The sequence below is a fragment of the Chamaea fasciata genome, unplaced genomic scaffold, assembly GCF_029207755.1.
Source record: "Chamaea fasciata isolate MVZ Bird 193981 ecotype frontalis unplaced genomic scaffold, bChaFas1.0.hap1 SCAF_25, whole genome shotgun sequence".
Taxonomy (NCBI): Eukaryota; Metazoa; Chordata; class Aves; order Passeriformes; family Sylviidae; genus Chamaea; species Chamaea fasciata.
In genome coordinates, this window is record NW_027094110.1 from 2,852,318 (window position 1) to 2,872,580 (window position 20,263).

A 20,263-nucleotide genomic window follows, 5' to 3' on the forward strand; every position below is an offset into this window, starting at 1 on the left:
CGAGCCAGCGTGCCCGGGACACACGGGGGACACGCGGTGGCAGCTCGGGCTGCAGGAAAAGCTTCTCCCCGGGAGGGGACAGGCTGCGGGTATTGCACTTGGCCGCCGGGCTGGGCACCGAGGGCAGGGGGGGCCTGGCAGGACGTGTCCCCCAGCACGGGGCCCTGCAGGCGGGCTGGAGGCTCCGGAGTCACCCAGTCTTGGAGATGGCCTTGTGATGTCCCTGCAGGGGGGATGCCCCGTGCCACCCCCTGTAACCCACCCGGAGCGCTGTCCTGGGGTGGTGGCAGCGGGATGGGGCTGTCCCCAAGGCCAGGAACCAGGGTGGATCTGCAGGATGGGCTGTCCCCAATGCTGGGACCTGGGGTGGCACTGTGGGACGGGCTGTCCCCAAGGCCAGACTCCGTGGTGGCACTGTGGGACGGGCTGTCCCCAAGGCTCCGCGGTGGCTCTGCGGGATGGGCTGTCCCCAAGGCCGGGCTCCGTGGTGGCTCTCCGGGACGGGCTGTCCCCAAGGCTCCGTGGTGGCTCTGCGGGACGGGCTGTCCCCAAGGCCAGGCTCCGTGATGGCTCCGCGGGACGGGCTGTCCCCAAGGCCAGACTCCGTGGTGGCACTGTGGGACGGGCTGTCCCCAAGGCCGGGCTCCGTGGTGGCTCTGTGGGACGGGCTGTCCCCAAGGCTCCGCGGTGGCTCCGCGGGACGGGCGCTCCCGCTCTCGGCTCAGGTGGCAGGAGGCTCCCGCTGTCCCCCGTGCGGGCAGAGGTAGAGCAGGACAGGACACTGCCGGAGCCCCCGCGGCCCTCGGGTTCACCCTTCCCCGGGCAGCATCCGGCTCCAAGGACGAGGATTCCAGCGGGGCATTCCGTCTCCTCCTCGGCGAGGTTTCCCGAGGGCCTGGCCGGAGCCCGGCGCGGTCCCGGCGCGGCTCCCCCGGCCCCGCGGGGCCCTCAGGAGGAGAAGCAGAGCCCGCAGCACTCCATGCAGATCTCCAGGCAGTCGGCGGACTCGCAGCAGGCGTCGATGATGCCGCAGTCCATGTCGCAGGGCAGGTCGCAGTCCGCGCACTCGCCCGAGTTGCAGCAGCAGCAGCAGATGCAGGAGTCCTCGGAGGTGCAGGAGCCGCAGGTGGCACAGTCCAGCACGATGTTGCAGAGGGTCAGGAACTCGCAGAAGAGGCAGGAGAGGATGCAGTGGACGCAGCAGTCTGTGGAGACAGCGCCCGGCACGGGGAGGATGCCGGGGGAGCACCACGAGGGTGGAAATCCTCCCTCAGGGATCCATGGAAGGCAGGGGAAAAGGGCTCGGGAGGCAGCCACAGCCCCGGGGGTCTCCCTCAACACCCAGCCCTCAGAGTGACCGATTTTGGAGGACAGGGGATGGCCCCGCTCAGCCCCCACCCCACAAAGGCTGCCAGGAGGGTCCAGGGCCCCGCTGGGCTCAGGGGATGCCACCCAAGAGATCCCAAGGGATGAGGAGCCCTGTTGGAACCCTGGGCACTGGGAATTTCAGGCTTTCTGTGCTCACAGGCACTGACCCCCAAGAAAACACTGCATTGGACCTGAGGCCTTGGAGGAGGCTTCCAAAATTGGGTGACAGCGCTGGGATTGTGGGTGTGGAGTTTGGATAGAAGTGCGTGATATCACAGGGTGGAAAACTTGGAGTTTAAGGGTTTAGAATACAGTAATATTATATATAGATATAAAATATATAATATATATTATATAATATATATATATAAGGCGAGATGGGGGATTTAGGGCAGAGGCTGAGTCCTTTCACCTTCTTCTTCATGGGTTTGGGTGGTGTTTTGTAACTGGGTGAAAAAGTCCACATCGTGGGCCATGGGTGTTTGGTTATTGGGTTAAAAGTAAAAATACTTTAGGTGTCATCTCGTAATTGGACAATGAGTGCTTAAAAGACCTTGGAAAGAGTTAGACAGAGCCATTTTTCACTTTGTTAGCTAGAACTCAGGACTTGTGAGACTGTGACATAGATAAGAATTAATAAACGTCTGAGTCCAAACACAAAAACCGCATCTCGCGAGCATTAATCCCGGCTCTAAGAGAAGAATAGAAGATAAAACCCCCCAGGGGACAGCCAATACCTTCCTGCGCCTCGATGGGGATGTGGGAGGAGGGCGACTTGGAGCTGCCCTTGCTCTTCTTGCTGCCCTGGCTGTTGATGGAGTGGTGCGGCTGCAGCTTTCGGGGCGGTTTGTGCGCGGCGGGCACGGCCCGGCACGTCCCGTTCCCCGCCCCACCGGCCGCACCGCCCGGCTCCGGCCCCCGCCCCGCGCCGTTGGGCAGCAGCGGAGTGCAGGGCCCGGGGGGCGGCGGGGGCCGCACCTGGGGCTGGCCTGGAGGGAGAGAAGAGAGTTATCCCACCCCTGGCCTGGCCTGGAGGGAGAGAAGAGAGTTATCCCACCCCTGGCCTGGCCTGGAGGGAGAGAAGAGAGTTATCCCACCCCTGGCCTGGCCTGGAGGGAGAGAAGAGAGTTATCCCACCCCTGGCCTGGCCTGGAGGGAGAGAAGAGAGTTATTCCATCCTGTCCTGGAGGGGAGAGAAGAATTATCCCAGCCCTGTCCTGGCCTGGAGGGGAGAGCAGAGTTATCCCAGCCCTGCCCTCTCTGCCTGGAAAAACATGTCCTCAGACCCCGGAGGAAAACGGGAAGCGGGTCCCCAGCTGGGCAGGGGGTGAGCAGGAGGTGATGCTGATGGAGAAGGAACAGGAGGTGTGGAAAAGGTGGCTGGAGGGAAAGAGGTAAAGGCTCCAAAGAGAGGAAGGGATGAAGAAACCCCAAGAAACGAAGATTTGTGCTGAAGGATGTGCTGGAACTCATCAGAGGAGCTGAAGGAGGAGATTTCCCTGCAGGGAGGGAGATGCCAAGGAGGGATGAAGCCCCCGAGGCTGCAGAGCTCCTGGATGTCCCCGGTGCCCTCTGTAAAGCCCGAGGAGATGAGGCACCACTGCAGAGCCAGCCTGCTCCTCTCCCCAGCCCTGCAGGAGCCACTTCCTTAAGGTCTCTCCAACCTCTGGCTGAACTTCTCTGCAGGAGGAGGAGGAGGAAAATAACTGAGTGCTGTGTCTGTGCCTCCTCCAGCCTCTCCCGCCGCAGCCCCGTGTCCTGCCAGGACACTGCCAGAGCCAGAGGGGAGGCTCAGCCCCTTGCTGCTGTGTCCCCACGCTGCCCCTCACCCCCGGTGCTGTGGGAACCAGCACAAGGAACCGTCACCCATCACCCATCATCCTCCTCAGCAAAGCCACAAATCAAATCTGCCGGTGCCTCGGCCAAACTTTGCTTTTCTTCTCCCAGGGCGGTGAACAAGGGATGATTCAGGGGAGAGGCTCGAGGGCAAAGGCACCTCTTGGCCCCTGGGAACGGGAGCTGCTTTCTGTGCAGGGACACAGGCGGCCTCTGTCCTGCATCCGCAAAAATAAAACAGGTGGAAGGTGAAAATAAAGCGGGTGGGAGGTGAAAATAAAACTGATGGAAGGTGAAGGACACAAGTGGATGGTCGCAGTGCTTGGTTTTACCAGGCTGAGCTGGGCTTGGGCTGCACAGGGAAGTTAAACTGTGTTAAACTGGGTTAAACTTGGTCTTTGACACCCGCTGGGAAGGGAACTTAAAATAACCCGAGCTGAGCGGGAAGAGTGGGCTGAGAGCACGAGAGATGGGAGAGTGGGGAGGCAGAAAACAGGTCTTGGATAAAACAGGAATTGTGTCCCCTCCCTAAAAACCTCATGGAGCGTTCACCTCCCCGTCCAGTGCCCTCTCCTGCCTCGTGTGTGCACCGAGGTGGCACCGAGGTGACCGCAGTGCCCGGGGCTGTGACAGGGAGGGGCTGAGCCCGCAGGGGCTGAGTCAAGAAGGACCCAGCAGCAGCTCAGCAGCCCCGGACGGCAGCTGGATTCTCTGGGATTGCAGCAGGATGCACTTGGCTCTCCCCGGCCCGCTGCATTCCTCAGATTAAACTGTTTGTAAATCAAAATCACGCTCTGGCTCCGGCAAGGGGCGGCCGAAGGCAGCCAGGAATCCCCCCCCTCAAAGTTAGGGAAAACAGCTTCCAATTTTTTAGGATGGCCTTTAAGACACGAGGCCAAAGCTCTTCTGGAAGAAGCACCTCCAGCTCCCCAGAAATGTGGGAGTGGGGGGATCAGCCCTGGAAAACCTGGAATTTTGGGGAGAACTGCCTGTCTACAGCTGTTCAATAACCAAAACCCTCCTGGGTGTTTACTTTGGGTTTCCCAAGGAGGTGATGCTCCTGGGTCCCCTCAGGCTGTCCCCCACCGGGGTCCCCCTGCTGGGACCCTCCCCAGGCCACTGCCAGGGCTTGGAATATTGTGGCCACCTGGGTCTGCTGCTCCTGCCTGAAACTCAACCCCCAGAGTCCCAAACCCGCAATCCCAATGCTCCAAAATGCTGGAAAAGTGGATTTGAGCACCAGTGCTGAGCCTCGGAGGGGCCGGTCCTGGCACTGGTGGGCGAGGAGGTGACCCCGCAGCTCAGAGCCCCCTCTGCCCGCTCCCTCCCGAGCCTGCATGAGCCACGCTGGCACGGGAATGCCACCACCCCACGGGAGAGCCTAAATGTGGTCCCCAGGTCCTGCCGAAAGGGGAATAACCCCCCAAAACCAATGGTGACCCCCCCAAGAGCAGCGCAGTGAGGAGAGGGGGGCACCAAAGATGACGCTGCTCCTTTCCTGGCGAGGAGAGGGGAAGATCCCTTCACCCAGCACCAGGAGGAGGGTGCCCAAGTCCCTCCCAGCCCCGGGGCCCTTGGGGGGCGGCCGGGGGGCTGGGCTGGGCTGGGGAGGGGGCCGTGCGGCGGCTGCGGTGTGACTCAGGCGTGCAGAATGTCTGTGGGCAGCCGGCCCAGCTCCCAGATGCTGAGCGAGGGCTCTGCCTCAGGAAACGTGCGCTCTGCACGCTGCAGCGCCCGGATTCCGCCCTCCTCTCCTCTCCCCTCCCCTCCCCTCCCCTCCCCTCGGGCAGCCCCGCTCCCACCCGCCCTCATCCCGCGGGGGAGTTTGCATCCCCTCCACACCGCCGGGAAGGGGAAGCTGCGCGCCTGCATCCAGCTAAACGGGAATGGGAGTGAAATCCTGGGATCCGGGCTGGGGGCCAGGCAGGGATGGAGATCTCCAGGAGAGCCTCCCACATCTGCCAGCTCCTCTCGCACCGGGGAACGGAGCAAGGGCACCCCGGGCCCGCACCCCGCCCCACCCCGGCGCTTCTCCACCGGCAGCCGAGTTTGGGAGGTGCTGCCCGGCCCCGGCCCCGCCCGCAGCACGAGCAGCTCTGTGCCGACAGCCCGGCCCAGCCAGGCTCGGCCTCACCCTTGCCCCGGACTGGCCAAGGCGGGAGCTGCCCCGCGGGACGCGGCTCCCTTTGCTCCAGCAAGCGGCTGCTGCACGCCCGGCCCGCGGCTGTGCCGGGGGCTGTGACCGTGGAGATATCCCAGAGCTGTGCCCGCAGGAATACCCCACGGCTGTGCCACGGGGGCATCCCAGAGATGTGCCACGGGGACGTCCTGGGGCTGTGTCCATGGAAATACCCCACAGTTGGGCCACGGGAACATCCCAGAGTTGTGCCCATAGAATTATCCCAGAGCTGTGCCCATGGAAATACCCCAGGGCTCTGCCACGGGGACGTCTCAGAGCTGTGCCCATGGAAATATACCAGAGCTGTGCCCATGGAAATGACTCACGGCTGTGCCAGGGGGCTGTGACCATGGAAATATCCCTGGCTGGGCCATGGGGACATCCCAGGGCTGTGCCCATGGAAATCCTCCATGGCTGTGCCCACAGAAATACCCCAGGGCAGTGCCATGGAGATATCCTGGAGCTGTGCCCATGGAAATATCCCAGGGCTGTGCCACGAGGACATCCCAGAGTTTGGCCTGTGGAAATGTCCCATGGCTGTGCCACAGGGACATCCCGGGGCTGTGCCGGGGTGACATCCCAGAGCTGTGCCCACAGAAATACCCCAGGGCTGTGCCAGGGTGACATCCCAGAGTTGGGCACATGGAAATATCCCATGGCTGTGCCACGGGGACATCCCAGGGCTGTGCCCATGGAAATACCCCAGGGCAGTGCCACAGGGCTGTGCCCATGGAAATGACCCACGGCTCTAGGGACATCCCGGGGCTGTGCCCACACAAACGCCCTCTGTAGGTCTCCTCTCCCCCTCTGGCGTTTCGGGGGATGCTCCATCCAGCTCCTTTCCCGGGCGGGCTCATCCCTCTCCCCACCACGGCACCCAGAGGACCCCAACCCATCCCAAACCAGCTCCGGCCGCTCCCGCTCCGCCCCCGAGGGCTCGGGCAGCCAGCCCGGACACCGCCCTTCACTTTCGCCTCTCCAGGTGACTCAGGCTCGCTCCGAGCTTTGATGTGGGGAGGAACAAAGCGAGGAGGAGCCGGGTTCCCACCTCTGCCCGGCTTTGGGATGGGTCCCGCGGCTGCTGAGGTGGCACAGCCCGGGGCACGGGCACTCCGGGTGTCCGGAGCTGGCACCGAGGGAAACAACTCACATGTCACAGCTTCGGCAGCGCCGCAGAGCTCGGCCCGGGGGCTTTTCGTCAGCACCGCCGGGGGTTTCTCCTCTTCCAGGGGTTTCTCCTTCGGCGGCACCGCGGGGCGGGCGGGAGGAGCTGGGATCGGCCTCGGGGCAGGGAGCGAGGGCTCAGCCACCTCTGCGAGAGAAACGGGGTTAGAGCTGAGCCCCCCGGGGTCAGCCAGACTCCCAGGCCGGCCCCAGACACTGCCCGGGCACCGCGCAGGTTGTCGGGGCTCTGATTCCCGGGGCACATCCCTGTCACACGGGGGATTTGGGACCGCCCGGGACGGGCACCGGGGCTGCATCACTCCGCAGCTGCTCACCCCGCCGCAGCGCCATCCCAAAAAACCCTCCCAAAGCTCTCACATTCCTTCTCCGAAAAGCCAAGGGATCTGGTTACACCCAGCAGCTCAAGGCTGGATTTTTCATCCCCCTTCCCATGAAAGGGCCACTGTCTTCCCTGCGGGAGCCGGCTGCCACCTTCCCTCATCCTGCCGCGCTCGGGAGCAGCAGGAACCCCCGCAGGACCCCTCGATGGGGCAGGAAAAACCCCAAAGGAGCCGAGTTATCCCCCACGGGAGAAACGCCGGTGCCGAACACCCCCCTTGGGAAAGGCAGGAGAAGGCAGGACCGCCCTCAGCGCTGCGGGGAGCTGGCTGCTGCACCCCGTGGGGAATTCGGGGGGTCCCCGGGGGGGACTCGGGGCGATGCCACACTGCCCCAGCCCCCTCCCCGCCGCCCCATCCCCCGGAATAGCAACGTCTTGCACAACAGGGGCTGGAGCGCACTTTATATAAAACTAAATTACAGGCTGGGCAGAGGGAGGGAGGGAGGGAGAGCGGAGAGTTGTAATTGCCCTGGCAGAAACAGGAGCCCCGCGAGCGGCCAGCGAGGGGAGGGGAGGGGGGAAAGAGACCGGGGACACTTCATTGTCCTCGATAAAAACCGGGTCCCACACCTCGGCCAGAGCCGAGGAGGGAGGAGGGCAATTATGGATAGTTGAAAGGAGCGTAACGAGGGAATTTGGGGGGTTCCAGCTGCGCCCCGGGATCAGCAGGAGGTTGGACATGCTGCAGAGGGGCTGCAGCTGGTCTGGAGCTCCACAACACCCCCCAAAGTCATCCACGTGCCTCAGTTTCTCCCCTCTGCCCTCCCCAGGGTGCTGGAGCTCCTGAGACAGGGGGTTTTGTGGGAAGGAAAACTCCTCCCAGCCCAGAGCCCTGCTCACAGCCCTCACAGGTGAGGCGATTTTGGGGCTCAACCAAGAGAAAACCAGCAGCTCCAGCTGAATTTCGCACAGCAGCATTGGCTCCAAATCCCTGTGGAGTGGGAGCACGTGAGCCCCAGACGGGAGAAAAAGCCATTCCCAGGCCTCTGGAAAGCCCGGGGCGAAATGGAGAGGTGGGGAGAGCAGGCTGTCATCTCCCCATGGGCGGAGAGGTGTGAATAACATCCTCACATTGCTGCATCCACAGCCTCTGTCGTGTCCCAACCTGGACTGGCCCCAGTCAGCCCTGATCCAAAGCCAGACGTGAAATCCTGAGGGATGAGGAGCTCTGAGAGGAGCCAGAGGTGTCCAGGGCAGGGCACAGAGGGTGAAGCTCCCACAGAGTCCCTGGGAAGGAATCAGAGCTCTGGTTTCTGTCCTGAGATGCCCAGACTGTGTTCAGGGCTTAAAAAAACTGCTCAGGGCTTAATCGTGCTCAGGGCTTAAAAAAAAAAACAACCCCAGGGCTGCCCAGAGCAGCCACATCACCCATCACACCTTCGCTGAGCTCCAGGGTTTTCTCCTTAAAAATCTGCTTTGGTTGGTGGGGAAACTGAGGCATGAAAATGGGATTTTCCCCAAAGAAATATTCCCCAAAAAAACCTTCTCGGTGCTGCTGCTCACACTCTCTGCAGTTGTGGCTTCTCCCATGCACAGATCCCCTTCCCTGCAGGTCAGTGATGGAGGGGAAAAGGAGCTGGAAAATCAGGTGCAGCAGCAGGAGAAGGGCTGAGCCGTGTCCCTGCCCCTCCGTGCTGCCTCCAGAGCATCCCTCACACCCTCTGTGCCCGTTCCTGGGGACAAGGACGCTCCGGGGCTCCGTGGGACAGCAGCAGCCCCGGCTGGGTGGATCCACGGGGAGATCCAGGCTGCTGCTCCCGCTGGGATGGAGGCCGGGCTGGTCCCCGCCGCCGTGTCCACTCGCGCTTGTCATTACCCCGCGCAAGGGCTCGCACACAACCGCAGCCGGGCAGGGAGGAAGGTGGCAATTAAATTAACTCCCCCGGGAACAAGCTGGACAGGGGAGGGACAGAAATAGACCGGAATGAACTTTGGGGTTGAGCTGATCCTTCCCTCCCGGCCGCTGCAGGGCCACGGGGAGTGAGGGGACGGTGCTGATGGAGCGTTCCCGGCTCCCCCCCGGGAATGGGGTGGGAAAGGGGCTCTGTCTGCCCTCGGGGTCACGGCCGGGCCCCACGGAGGGTCTGGGAGAGGCTGGAGGTGCGTGGGCTCAGCACAGACCCTACAGCTCCTGCCCCACAGCTCCCTGCCCCTTGGGATCCACGGGGAAGTGCAGAGGGAATGTCCTGGGAAATGCAGAGGAATGCTCAGGGAACTGTAGAGAAAATGTCCTGGGAGATGCAGAGGAATGATCAGGGAAGTGCAGAAGGAATGTCCTGGAAATGCAGAGGGAATGTCCTGGGAGATGCAGAGGGAATTTCCTGGGAAGTGCAGAGGAATGCTCAGGGCAATGCTGGAGCAGCACCTCCCAAAATGCCCCAAGAAGAGGCAGCAGCTCTGCCGGCACAGGGAGGGGTGGACAGACACTTCCATCTCCGGCACATCCCACAGCTCCCAGCTCCCTCTCCTCCTCTCAATCCCCCCAGTCCTGCTCCAGGGGTGCCCTTCCCAGCTGACCCCCCCTGGATCCCTTCTCCTCCCCTCTCCGTGCTGCCAGCAGAGCAGGGACCGGCTCCTTCCCTCCCCAGCTGCCCCCAGACAGGACCAGGCTTGACCTGAATCCATCACGTTTAAAACCAACCACGAGCCCGGGCAAAACCCTAAAGGGGAGCCGGCCCTTGGGATGGGACATCTCTCAATTTTCCCCAAATCTCCTGCACCCCCAGACCCTTTCTGGCCAGGGGAAATCCTCCTAAAAGCCTGGGAGCCTCTGTTCCCCAAGGAGGAGCACCAGGGAGATGTGGAGCTGCTGTGGCTCAGATCTCTGTTTTTTTGGGAACAGAGGTAACGAGGCATTCAAAAAACTATAATTTCTGCTTCGATAAATCCCAGCACTGCCCCAAGGTACCAGAGATGGGGAAAGTGATAGATGTGGAGCCGCTTTCTGCTGCCAAGGCCAGGACATGCACATGGAGCCGGTTTTCTGATTATTCTCCCCAGTCCCAAAGTCCAAATCCATCCGTCATGGGAGGCACGGGTGAGCTCCAAAGTCCATCGGGGTGGGTGGGAAAACAGGAGAGGAGAGAGGAAAGATGCAAAGAAGCTGGAAGGATTCGCGGCTCTAAGCGAGGATCCCGTAAAATTCCTGCAAAGCCTGGAGCACCAAGATCCCTGGGGAATGCAGGGAGGCCCTGGGGAATGCAGGAGCTCCTGAGGCCACCAGGATCGGAGGGGAAAAGGCTTTGGAATTCCTGACAGAGCTGAGCTCAGCGTTCCCAAAGAGCTGGACAAACAAAAGGCAGCAGGAGCAGCAGCATCCTGGAGGGAGCTCCCAAAAACCTGTGCATTCCTTTCTCCCAGCCGGCCGTGGTGCCCAGACCCCTCAGAGGATGTGGGAAGACGCAAAGCTGGAGCTGTGGTTTGGCGTCAAACCCACCCAGGGTGTCCCAGGCTCCTGCTCAGCATTCCTGGGCTCTGGCTGATGATCCACCCGGCTCCTGGGGGCTCATTTCTCTGTCCCTCTTCCATCCCGGTGCCTTTGGCTCTGAGGGAGGGAACCTGGTGGCAGGAGAGGGATGGGCACATCCCCGGGGTGGCACGTCCCCATTCCCAGTCCCAGGGAGGGACAGAAAGGGAAGGAAAACTTCTCCCACCGAGAGAAGGCTGGATCGGGGAACGTGGAAACAAATCCCGTCCCTTGGGCTGGCAGATGTTTGGTGTTGACCCAAAGGGAGGGGGAACGGGGTCTGAGCACATCTGGATCCACATCTGGGTCCACATCTGAGCTCTTGGGGACCAATGCCAAGGGGTGCAACCCCTGCCAGCGTGGGGACACTCAGGAGAGCCCCTTCCCCCGCCTTTAATCCCTTGGGAATGGCTGGGCAGGGAGCAGGAAATGCTGGATGGAGGCCTGGCCGTGGACAGCCACCCAGCAGCTTGGCTCTGTTCATCCTGGGAGCTCTCTTCTCTGTTTTTCACGCAGATAAAACAAGCCTGAGATCTCTCCTGGTTTTCCAGGTGCCTGCCTAGTCTGTTCCAGGGGATATTTCAGGGATATTCCAGGTTTCCAGCGCAGAAGAGACGGCACTGAAAGAGGAGCAAATCCTTCCCGTCCCAGGAGCCAGGCAGGAGCAGAGAGAAGCAAAATCCTGGTTTGGAAGTTTGCTCGGCTGGGTAAAATCCCAACACCTTATTTACAGTCAGTCTGAAATTAATGCACCGAGGCGCTCTCACCTTCTGGGATAGCGGGGAAAGGAAAAGGAGGGTGGGAAGGGAAAGGAAGGGAAGGAGAAATGCCCAAAGCATGGCCAGGACAGAGCCAGCACAGCTTTGCTTCCCACCTGGAAAACCGCTCTCTGCTCACCTGGGCAAAGCTTTGGATAAACGGTTCTGGGACAACGAGGAATGCAGCAGGAAAAACAAAGTGGTTTGGTTCCTGTGAGAAGCGACTTCCTAAATGCACAAAAAGCAAAAAAACACAAACCCACAGAAACCCCAAACAGCTCAGCAGGCTGGGAGTTGTTGTTATTTGTTATTTATAGAGTTTGGGTGGGAAGGGAGAGAGGAATTTTGGGGACAGACAGGCCAGGACCAGCGTCCATCCAGTCCATCCCTGCTGGGAGTTTGACCTCGGTGACAAAACCCCGACTCCGGGTCGGTGTCCCTGCAAATCCCATCCCTCCGAGATCCTCGTGGCTCCAACCAGCTCCTACCAAACCAAATTCATGGAGGAATTGCTCCTGCAAGGGGTTTCAGGGAAGATAAAACATAAATTCCCTGCAGGGAGCACCTCTGACATTGCAGCAGTTTGGGAGGAATTATTCCTTGAGCAGCAAGGATCGATTTAAAGTAAATATATTTACATTTTATAGGTATTGAGGCACCATTCCAATGTGGAGCTGCAAGGGAAGAAGGGATCTTTAATCCCGGGCTGGAAAACAGGGACAACAAAACTACCCAGGACACAAAGCTGGGAAGGTCCAGGTTCCTTTCCTCATCCCAAAACCAACAAAAGACATCCCGAACACGCTGTGGGGACTGGGAATGGAGGGAAACAACAGGGAAAACACCCAGCCTGGGATTGAATTTGAGTTTGAGCAGCACCCGGGGCAGGATAACTCCCCAAAATATGGAAAATCTGGGAACTCAGGGCACGGAGGAAGGACACAGGAGGAAATCCTGGGTGTCCTCAAGGAAAAGCAATTATCCCAGAAAGCCTGGAAAGCAACGAAGGCCCATCAGATCCAAGGAGATTCTGGGAATTACAGACCAGGGAGAAATTATGGAGGGAGTAATTAAGGCCCCAAAAGCCAGGCTGGTAATTGGGTAACCTTGGGGGTTAAACCAGCACGGGTCCTGCCAGGGAATATTTGTGTCTTCCCGACATAAGTCCTTAAAAAAAAAAAAAAAAGTTAATTGAGGAGAGGATCAACGGGAGCTGCCGGGCACCGTTATTAACCAGGATAATAATTTGCATTTTCGCCAGCCCCTTTCATCCCAGCAGAGATTGAAACCAGGGCCCATCACACCTTCCCTGAGCTCCAGGGATTTTTCCTTATAAAACCTGCTTTGGGTGGTGGGGGAAACTGAGGCACGAAAATGGGATTTTCCCCAAAGAAATACTCCCCCCCAAAAAAAACTTCTCAGCGCTGCTCTGTAGGACGGGGCTTCTCCCGTGCACAGATCCCAAAAACTGGGACACGGGAAGGGATTTTGGTGCCCGTCCCACAGGAGGGGGGGAGAACTCCAGGCACGGAAAATTCTGGGAAAAAAAATCACCAGAACTGCAGCAAACGCCCCGAGGAGGGTTTGGGTTTCTGCAGCTCCCAGGCAGGCGCTTTCCAAGGAAATTCAATCAGGAGCTGGAGCGGGAGCAGGGGCGACACGGCCCTGAGGCCTGGCTTTGTTTTGCTCAAACCCAGAAACTTTGAAAAAAGCCAGAAATCTGCCTCTTTTTTTAAATTTTTTTTTTTTCCTCTTGGGTTTCTTTTCTTTTTCTGAGTTTCGCTGTTGTTCAAAGAACAATCACGAGCGAAGCGTTTTCAGGAGCTGACAAGAAAAAACTTGGAAAGACAAACAGAAATGCTGCAAGAAAGTCTTTCTGTGGGGTAAAATAAAACAGTTTTGGTGCTTTCAGGGCTTTTAAATTTTTTTTTTTTTTTTGGGAGGGGTTCTTTGCACTTTGAGGATGGCTGCGGGCAACTCTGAGATCCTGCATTTAAATCAGTGCTGAGACAAGAAAAAAACCAGTTTATTTTGATTGTTGGATGGGGTTTTTCTTTATCCCAGAGCAGGAGAGTCCCAGTAAAGGGTTCCTGAGTGGGGTGGCCCCGATTCCTGCTGAGAATTCCCGGCTTGGGGCACCTCGTGCAGGCCCCCGGGGCTATTTCGGGTCTGAATGTTTCGTGTGTTTGGGGCTGAGCACGCAACAGCTTTTTTTTGCTTCTTCCCCGCCTCCTCTTACACCTCGGGGCAAAATCCTCGGGAACAGGCAGAAAGAATTAAGGAAAAATGTTGAGTCCCAAACTCCGAGCCGGGACAGAGGCGGGGATTGGGGACACGGAGAGGGGCAGGAGGGTGGCAAATGTCCCGCTGGGAAGGGAAAAAAGGGAATGAGCCAAAAAACCCGAGGGGGTTTTGCTTCTGGAGATGGATTTGTCTCCATCATCTTCACACAGAGGAGGAGGAGGAGGAGGAGGAGGAGGAAGGAGCTTCTCCTGCTTTCTGCTGTTCCCCCTCAGTGAAGGATCATCTCACCAAGCAAAAACAACTTGTTTTTTCCCTCCTGTTTTCTGCTAATTCCTCTGAAAAAAAATAATTACCGGGGCAGCCAGAGGCCTGTTCTCTCTGCAAACTACCTGTGGCTATTTCGGGGCCTCGGTTTGCCATGTCCCCGTCCCCGATGGGTGGGACCAGCTGTGGTGGCACCCAGAGGTGCCAGGGGACAAAATTCCGGGAAAAAAAACAAAACAAAACAAAACAAAAAACAAAACGTCCGTGTCCATCAGGGAAACAGCAGTGAGAGAGGAATGACAGATTTGTCTTTACAAACAAACTCTGGGTGTGCTGGTAGATAAAATCAGCACTGAGAGGTAAAAGGAACAATGAGAAGGATTCCGCCGACTGATGGATGGAAAAGAAGATATTTGCCTTCACTGAAAAACTGTAGCTTTGCTGGGAAATGGAATTGGATATTGAAAGATGAAAGAAAGAATGGGGAAAACCCATAAAGTCCAGAAGAATTAGAAATTAAAAGGGGGGTTATACATGAAAGGGGAATTTTAGGTATTGGGCACTCGGGGAAGTCTGTAACTCAAGCGCCTCAGCCAGTGGGGAAAGAGAGAGGGAAATGCAGCCGGGAAATTGGGATAAAAAGGAGGGTGCATCCTCCAAAAATTGGAGAGACCCCAGGGGAAATGCCCCATGGCCTCTCCCTTTATTGGAATAAAGTCAAAGGACTCCTCAGTCTTCTTTTTGGACACAAACCTCTGGATTGTTTGTGGATTAATTTTCCCAAGAGCAGCAAACCCCACCTGAGCTGCCCAGCCCACGGTGAGCTGGCCCAAACCAGCCTCAGTTTCCCCGTTCATTCCCCGGCCTGGGTGGATCTGAAGGAGCCAATCCCGGCTTTGGAAAACTCGGGGAAGGGAACGGGGAGAGAATTCCCAGGCTCAGCCCTGCGTGACAGAGCCGCTGGCCCCGGGCCCGGCCAGCAGGGCTCTGCACCCGAATGTCACAGGGACAGATGGGGGGGCCCGGCCGCCTGTCCCTCGTCAGGATTTTTGTCCCAAAATCATCTGGAGAGGGAGGAAGGAGAGGAGGGAGAGAGGATTTGGGATGGGGCAGCACCGAGCTGCTCCCCCCGAGGAGGGGCAGGGATGGAAGTGAGGCTCTGGAGCCTGGAGAGGTGGGAATTAGGGAGAGCCCCTGGCCCTCCCCACGCTGCACAGGAGGAGGGTGAGGGAGGAGAAATTGTCCTGCTCTGGTCGGGTTCACGCTGTGGGTCACCCTCTGGAGGAGCTGAGGAAGAGGAGGTGAGGGTTGGGATGGTTTGGGGTGGAGGTGAGACCCCTCCAATGTGGGAACATGGAGCTGGGCACTGATCTGCCCCTCGAACATGGGAACACCAAACTGGGCACTCACGGATGCCCATCCAACAGGGAACAGGGACAACAGGGTCCCCGGCTGGGACACACCAAACTGGGCATTGACAGATGCCCCTTAAACATGCGAAAACCGAACTGGGCACTCACAGATGTCCCTCAAACATGGAGACACTGGATTGGGCACTCACAGATGCCCCTTAAATTAGGGAACACCAAACTGGGACTCACAGATGCCCCTCTGAAATGGGAAAACCAAACTGGGCACTGATGGATGCCCCTCCAACATGGAAACACCGAATTGGGCACTCATGGATGCCCCTCCAACAGGGAACAGGGACAACAGGGTCCCCAACAGAGACACACCAAACTGGGACTCACAGACGCACCTCAGACATGGAAACACTGAACTGGACACTCAGAAATGCCCCTCAAATATGGGAACAGGGACAACAGGGTCCCCAACAGGGACACACCAAACTGGGACTCACAGATGCCCCTTGAGATGGGAACACCGACCTGGGCACTGGTGGATGTCCCCAGACACCTCAGCCAGGCCCCAGCTCAGGCCAGCAGCACATCAGGGAGCTGAACCCCTCTGTACCCACCCACAGCTCCCCTGCAGCCACAGGGCAGGTGGAAAAGCCCCAAAACCATTTCCCCCAAAGAATTTAACAGCTTTTTAAGCTACATTTAAAAATCCACCCCCCCAGCTGCTGGTGCAGGAGCTGTGCTCAGCACTCCTCCTAGCCGGGATGGGGACGACGAACGAGCCCTTTGCAAAAAGCTCTTTGCGTTCCCAGCTCACCATTTCCCACCTGGAAAAGGAAGGAAATGCCGGGAAATCAGCCCCCTGCAGCTGCCTGGGCCCCGGGACTGTTTGGGGCCGAGTTTGGAGCGGAGCTCGGCCGGGAAGCGGAGCCGGCGGCATCCAGCTGGAAGAGCGGGGGGAAGAGAACAAGAGGATGCATTCTGCAAACCCCGGGCCGGCCGTGGCGCGGGCCAAAGCCAACACGGGGCCGCTCCAGCTGCGCCGGATCCCGAGCGTCGCCGTGCCCGCAGCTCCCGCGGCTCCGCTCCGCCCGGCCGCCGCTTTGGGGAGATTTTGGGAGCTGATCCCGGCGTGGGTTTGGCCCCTTTTGTGTCTGGCCTGACAGACACAGCGCGGTGTGTCCCTGCAGCCTCCTGCTCTGGTGGGTTTTAGTCTCTCAGTGGGGTTTTTACCCTCCCCGTGGGGTTTTTAAGGCGGTTTCTGCACCTGAAGCTTGGCGGGGACAGCACCAGGGGCCACCGACCCAGAGGGGCTCTGGGGGTCTCAGCTCTGCCCCGTGGATAAAATGAGGATTCTCCATTTTTTTCTATGCGCTTTTCCACGGCCTGATCCCACCCAGAGCAGCCCCCCAAGCCCCTCACCCCCATCCCTCGGGGGGGTTTAACTCCCAACCCCCGGCTGCTCCCTGGGCTTGGCCCGGAGACAGAAACTGCCGGAGAGTTTGGGATGTGAAATCCCGGCGGGCTCCCGGCAGCTGCTGAGCTCACACACAAACACAGACACAGGAAAACACGGCCGGGGCACCGGTGCAGGCTCAAATGTTCACGATCACCCACAAACACACACTCAGAGGCTCACAGTCACACACAAACACACATTCAGATGTTCACAATCCTGCACAAGGATACACAAACACTGTCAGGGGCACAAACACATGTTCAGGTGTTCACAATCCTGCACAAACACTGCCAGGGGCACCAACACATGCTCAGATGTTCACAATCACACTCAAAGTCACACAAACACTGCCAGGGGCACCAACACACACTCAAATATTCACAATTAACCACAAACACACACTCAGATGTTCAAACACACCCTCAGATGTTCAAACACACCCAAACACTGCCAGGGGCACCAACACACACTCAGGTGTTCACAATCCTGCACAAACACTGTGATGGGCACCAACACACGCTCAGATGTTTAGAATCACACACAAACCCACACTCAGATGTTCACAATCACACTCAAACATACACAAACACTGCCAGGGGCACCAACACACGCTCAGGTCTTCACAATCCTACAAACACACTCACATGTTCACAATCACACACAATCACATTCAAACTCACACAAACACTACCAGGGGCACAAACACACGCTCAGATGTTCACAGCCCTGCACAAACACACGCTCAGATGTTCACAGCCCTGCACAAACACTCACACAAGCGCTCAGCCGTACGTTCCCCCCCAAACCTGCCTGCACCCCCTCCCCAGCCACACTCCCCCTGCTCCCCCCACACAGCCCCCAGCCGTGCACTCACTCCCCTCCTTCCCCTTCCCGTGCACACTCGCCAGCCATGCACCCCCGCACCCCCAAACTTTGAACCGATCCCCCACAAACGCACCCCAAACCCTGCAGAGCCCCCCAGCCCCGCACAAACGTTTATTTATTCATCCCTGAGTCGCTGCCCCGCGAGCCCTGCACACACCCCCCACTCGTGCACACACCCTACCCGCGATCCCACAGCCTTCTCCGGGATCCCACAGCTTTTCCTGGGATCCCAAAACCTTCCCCGGGATCCCAAAACCTTCTCGGGGATCCCAAAACCTTCCCCGTGAGCACAGAGCCGCCCCCTACTCATGCACACACACTGATTCCCCCCCCAGCCGCGCCCCCCCACGCTCCCCCCGCGTCCCCCACCCCGCGCCCCCCTTTGTCCCCTCCGTGTCGCCCCCGGGCCAGCACCCCCCGTACCTGGCGGCGGGACCGGCTCGGCCCGGGGCTGCTCCGGGCGGCTCGGCCGGGGGCTGCCGGGCCGGGACATCGCTGCGGGACGTGCGGGCTCGGTGCGGGGCTCGGTCCCGGCTCGGTGCGAGGCTCGGTCCGGTCTCAGTCCGGTCTCGGTGCGGGGCCCGTCCCGCCGCGCTCACCTGGGGCCCCGCGGGGCTCCGCGCCCGCCCCCGCGCCCGCCCCGCATCCCCCGGCCCCGGCGATGGGGGCCGGCCGGGGCGCGGGGCTGCCTCTGGGCCGGGCTTCGGGGTTTTTTCTTTCCCAATTCCTTCCAAAAATAAAAGTAAAAAAAAAAAAAAAAAGAGAGAGAGAAAAAAAATCAAATTTAAAAAAACCACCACGAGGCCGGGAGCGCAAACACGCGGCCAAACCCGCGTCCGCAGCGCTCCGGGAGCTTCTGCTGGAGGCTGGAGCGGCGCCGGGAGAGGGGAGAGGCGCGGGGCAGGCGGAGGTGGCTCCCGGGGCCGGCCTCGGATTTGGGATTTCACAGCTTCGCTGCGCTCCCGGCGCGGGGCTCGGTCCCCCTAAGGAAAACTGCGGGGGGAGACACGGGGCTGAGCTGTGCTGGGGGCCCCGGGTGGGTGTGGGACCCCCGGGTGGGTGTTTGGAGCCCCCCGAGTGGGTGTTGGACCCCTTGGGTGGGTGTTTGGACCCCCCAGGGTGGGTGTTGGAGCCCCTCAAATGGGTGTTGGAACCCTCGAGTGGCTGTTGGACCCCTTGGGTGGGTGTTGGAGCCCCTGGTTTGGTGTTGGAGCCGCTGGGTGGGTGTTGGAGTCCCCCGGGTGGATGCTCCAGCCTGTCCGCTTTCCCCCCGGCAGGAGAGCCCAGAGGGAGTTTCAGTCCCTGACTCCCCGGCGTGCCCAGGGAACGCCTCTGCCTCGCCCACCCCTCCCTGCCTCAGTTTCCCCAGCTGGAAAATGAGGTTGGGCTCCCCGGGGCGGTGCCCGGGGCCGCCGGCATCGGAGGTGACAGCGTCGTCCCCGCCACCAGCAGCCCCGGGAACGCTGAGAAATCCAGGCTGGAGCAGCAGCAGCAGCAGCAGCACATGCCGAGTTCAGGGTTTGCTCCGGCGCCGTGTCCCCGCGGGGCCCCACGAGGGTTTGTCCCCGCGCCGAGCGTCACGAGGGCCCGGTGGGATGTTTGCGAGGTTGTTTTTTACCCCGCTGCTGCCTTTTCCTGTGTTTTCACGTGTTGGAGAGCCCAGCGCTGCAGAGCACCGCGGGGAGAGGCTGCAGGGAGAGGCTGGAGCCGGGACTGTCACGTTGTCACGCTGTCACTGTCGCATTGTCCCCGCTGTGCCGGGCCGGGGGTCACCGCCAGCCCGCCCTGCCCTCGGCCACCGCCCCGCAGCCCCGGGGGAGTCTGGGCAGCCGCTGGGTTTTGTAATCCAGAGTTTTGGCTCCGCGTTCCCAGAGCGGGGCTGGGGCCGGGGCACAACCCTGGTGGCTCCTCACACCCCCCGGGGTGTGTCACAGCCCCGCTGCCACCGCTGTCACCGGCGCTGGGCTGTCACCGGCGGGGTGAGGGACAAGGGGCTCGGGAATGGGGATGAGGCACCCCGGGGCACAAAGGGGGACTGGAGCGGGCTGAGAGCTCGGGCTTTTCCCGGGAACTCCATCCTGAGGGCAGAGCTGTCACTGAGGGTGAAACATGGGCACCATGACATCCTGTCCTTCCCGAGGATTTCCCAAATCCGCCCCATCGGGAGCTCCTGCAGCTCCGCTCAGCCAGGCCCGAGGGAAAACCCCTGGGAAATCTCTTTCTGGAGATTTTGGGAGCTGATCCCGGCGTGGGTTTGGCCTCTTTTGTGTCTGGCCTGACAGACACAGAGCGGTGTGTCCCTGCAGCCTCCTGCTCTGGTGGGTTTTACCCTCTCAGTGGGGATTTTACCCTCCCCGTGGGGTTTTTACCCTCCCCGTGGGGTTTTTACCCTCCCCGTGGGGTTTTTAAGGCGGTTTCTGCACCTGAAACTTGGCGGGAACAGCACCAGGGGCACCGACCTGGGTGGGCTCAGCTTTGTCCCGTAGAACAAATGAGGATTCTCCAAACTTTTCCATGCCCTTATCCATGGCCTGATCCCTGTGGGGCTCCCAGAGCAGCTCCTCCAGCAGGGCTCTGGAGCTCTCCTCAGCGTTCCTCAGGGCTCCGAGCTGGGGTGGCAGCCAGGGCTGTGGGTTACGGGTTTAGGGTTAGGGTTTAGGGTTAGGATTTAACCTTAGGGTGTAGGGTTAGTTTTAGGATTAAGGTTTAGGGTTAGAATTTAGGGTTAAGGTTAATTTTAGCATTAGGGTTTACTGTTCAGGTTTCGGGTTAGGATTCTGGTTTAGGGTTAGGGCTCAGGGTTGGGATTAGAATTTAGGATTAGGGTTAGGGTGGTGCCGGCATCGCTGATGCTGCGCATGAGTCAGCGGGCCCCTGCC

General features: G+C 59.7%; 1 protein-coding gene across 1 annotated transcript; it reads right to left on the reverse strand.

Moving 5' to 3' along the window:
* Window positions 1-911: 911 nt before the first annotated feature.
* On the reverse strand, window positions 912-18,157 carry MDFI (MyoD family inhibitor). The gene is made up of 4 exons (XM_066203949.1): window positions 17,808-18,157; window positions 6,534-6,695; window positions 2,106-2,357; window positions 912-1,205 (listed from the first exon to the last, which is right to left on the reverse strand). The coding sequence occupies exons 1-4, from the start codon at window positions 17,875-17,877 to the stop codon at window positions 949-951; spliced, it is 741 nt and encodes a 246-aa protein (XP_066060046.1). The 5' UTR covers window positions 17,878-18,157; the 3' UTR covers window positions 912-948.
* Between the last annotated feature and the right edge of the window lie 2,106 nt (window positions 18,158-20,263).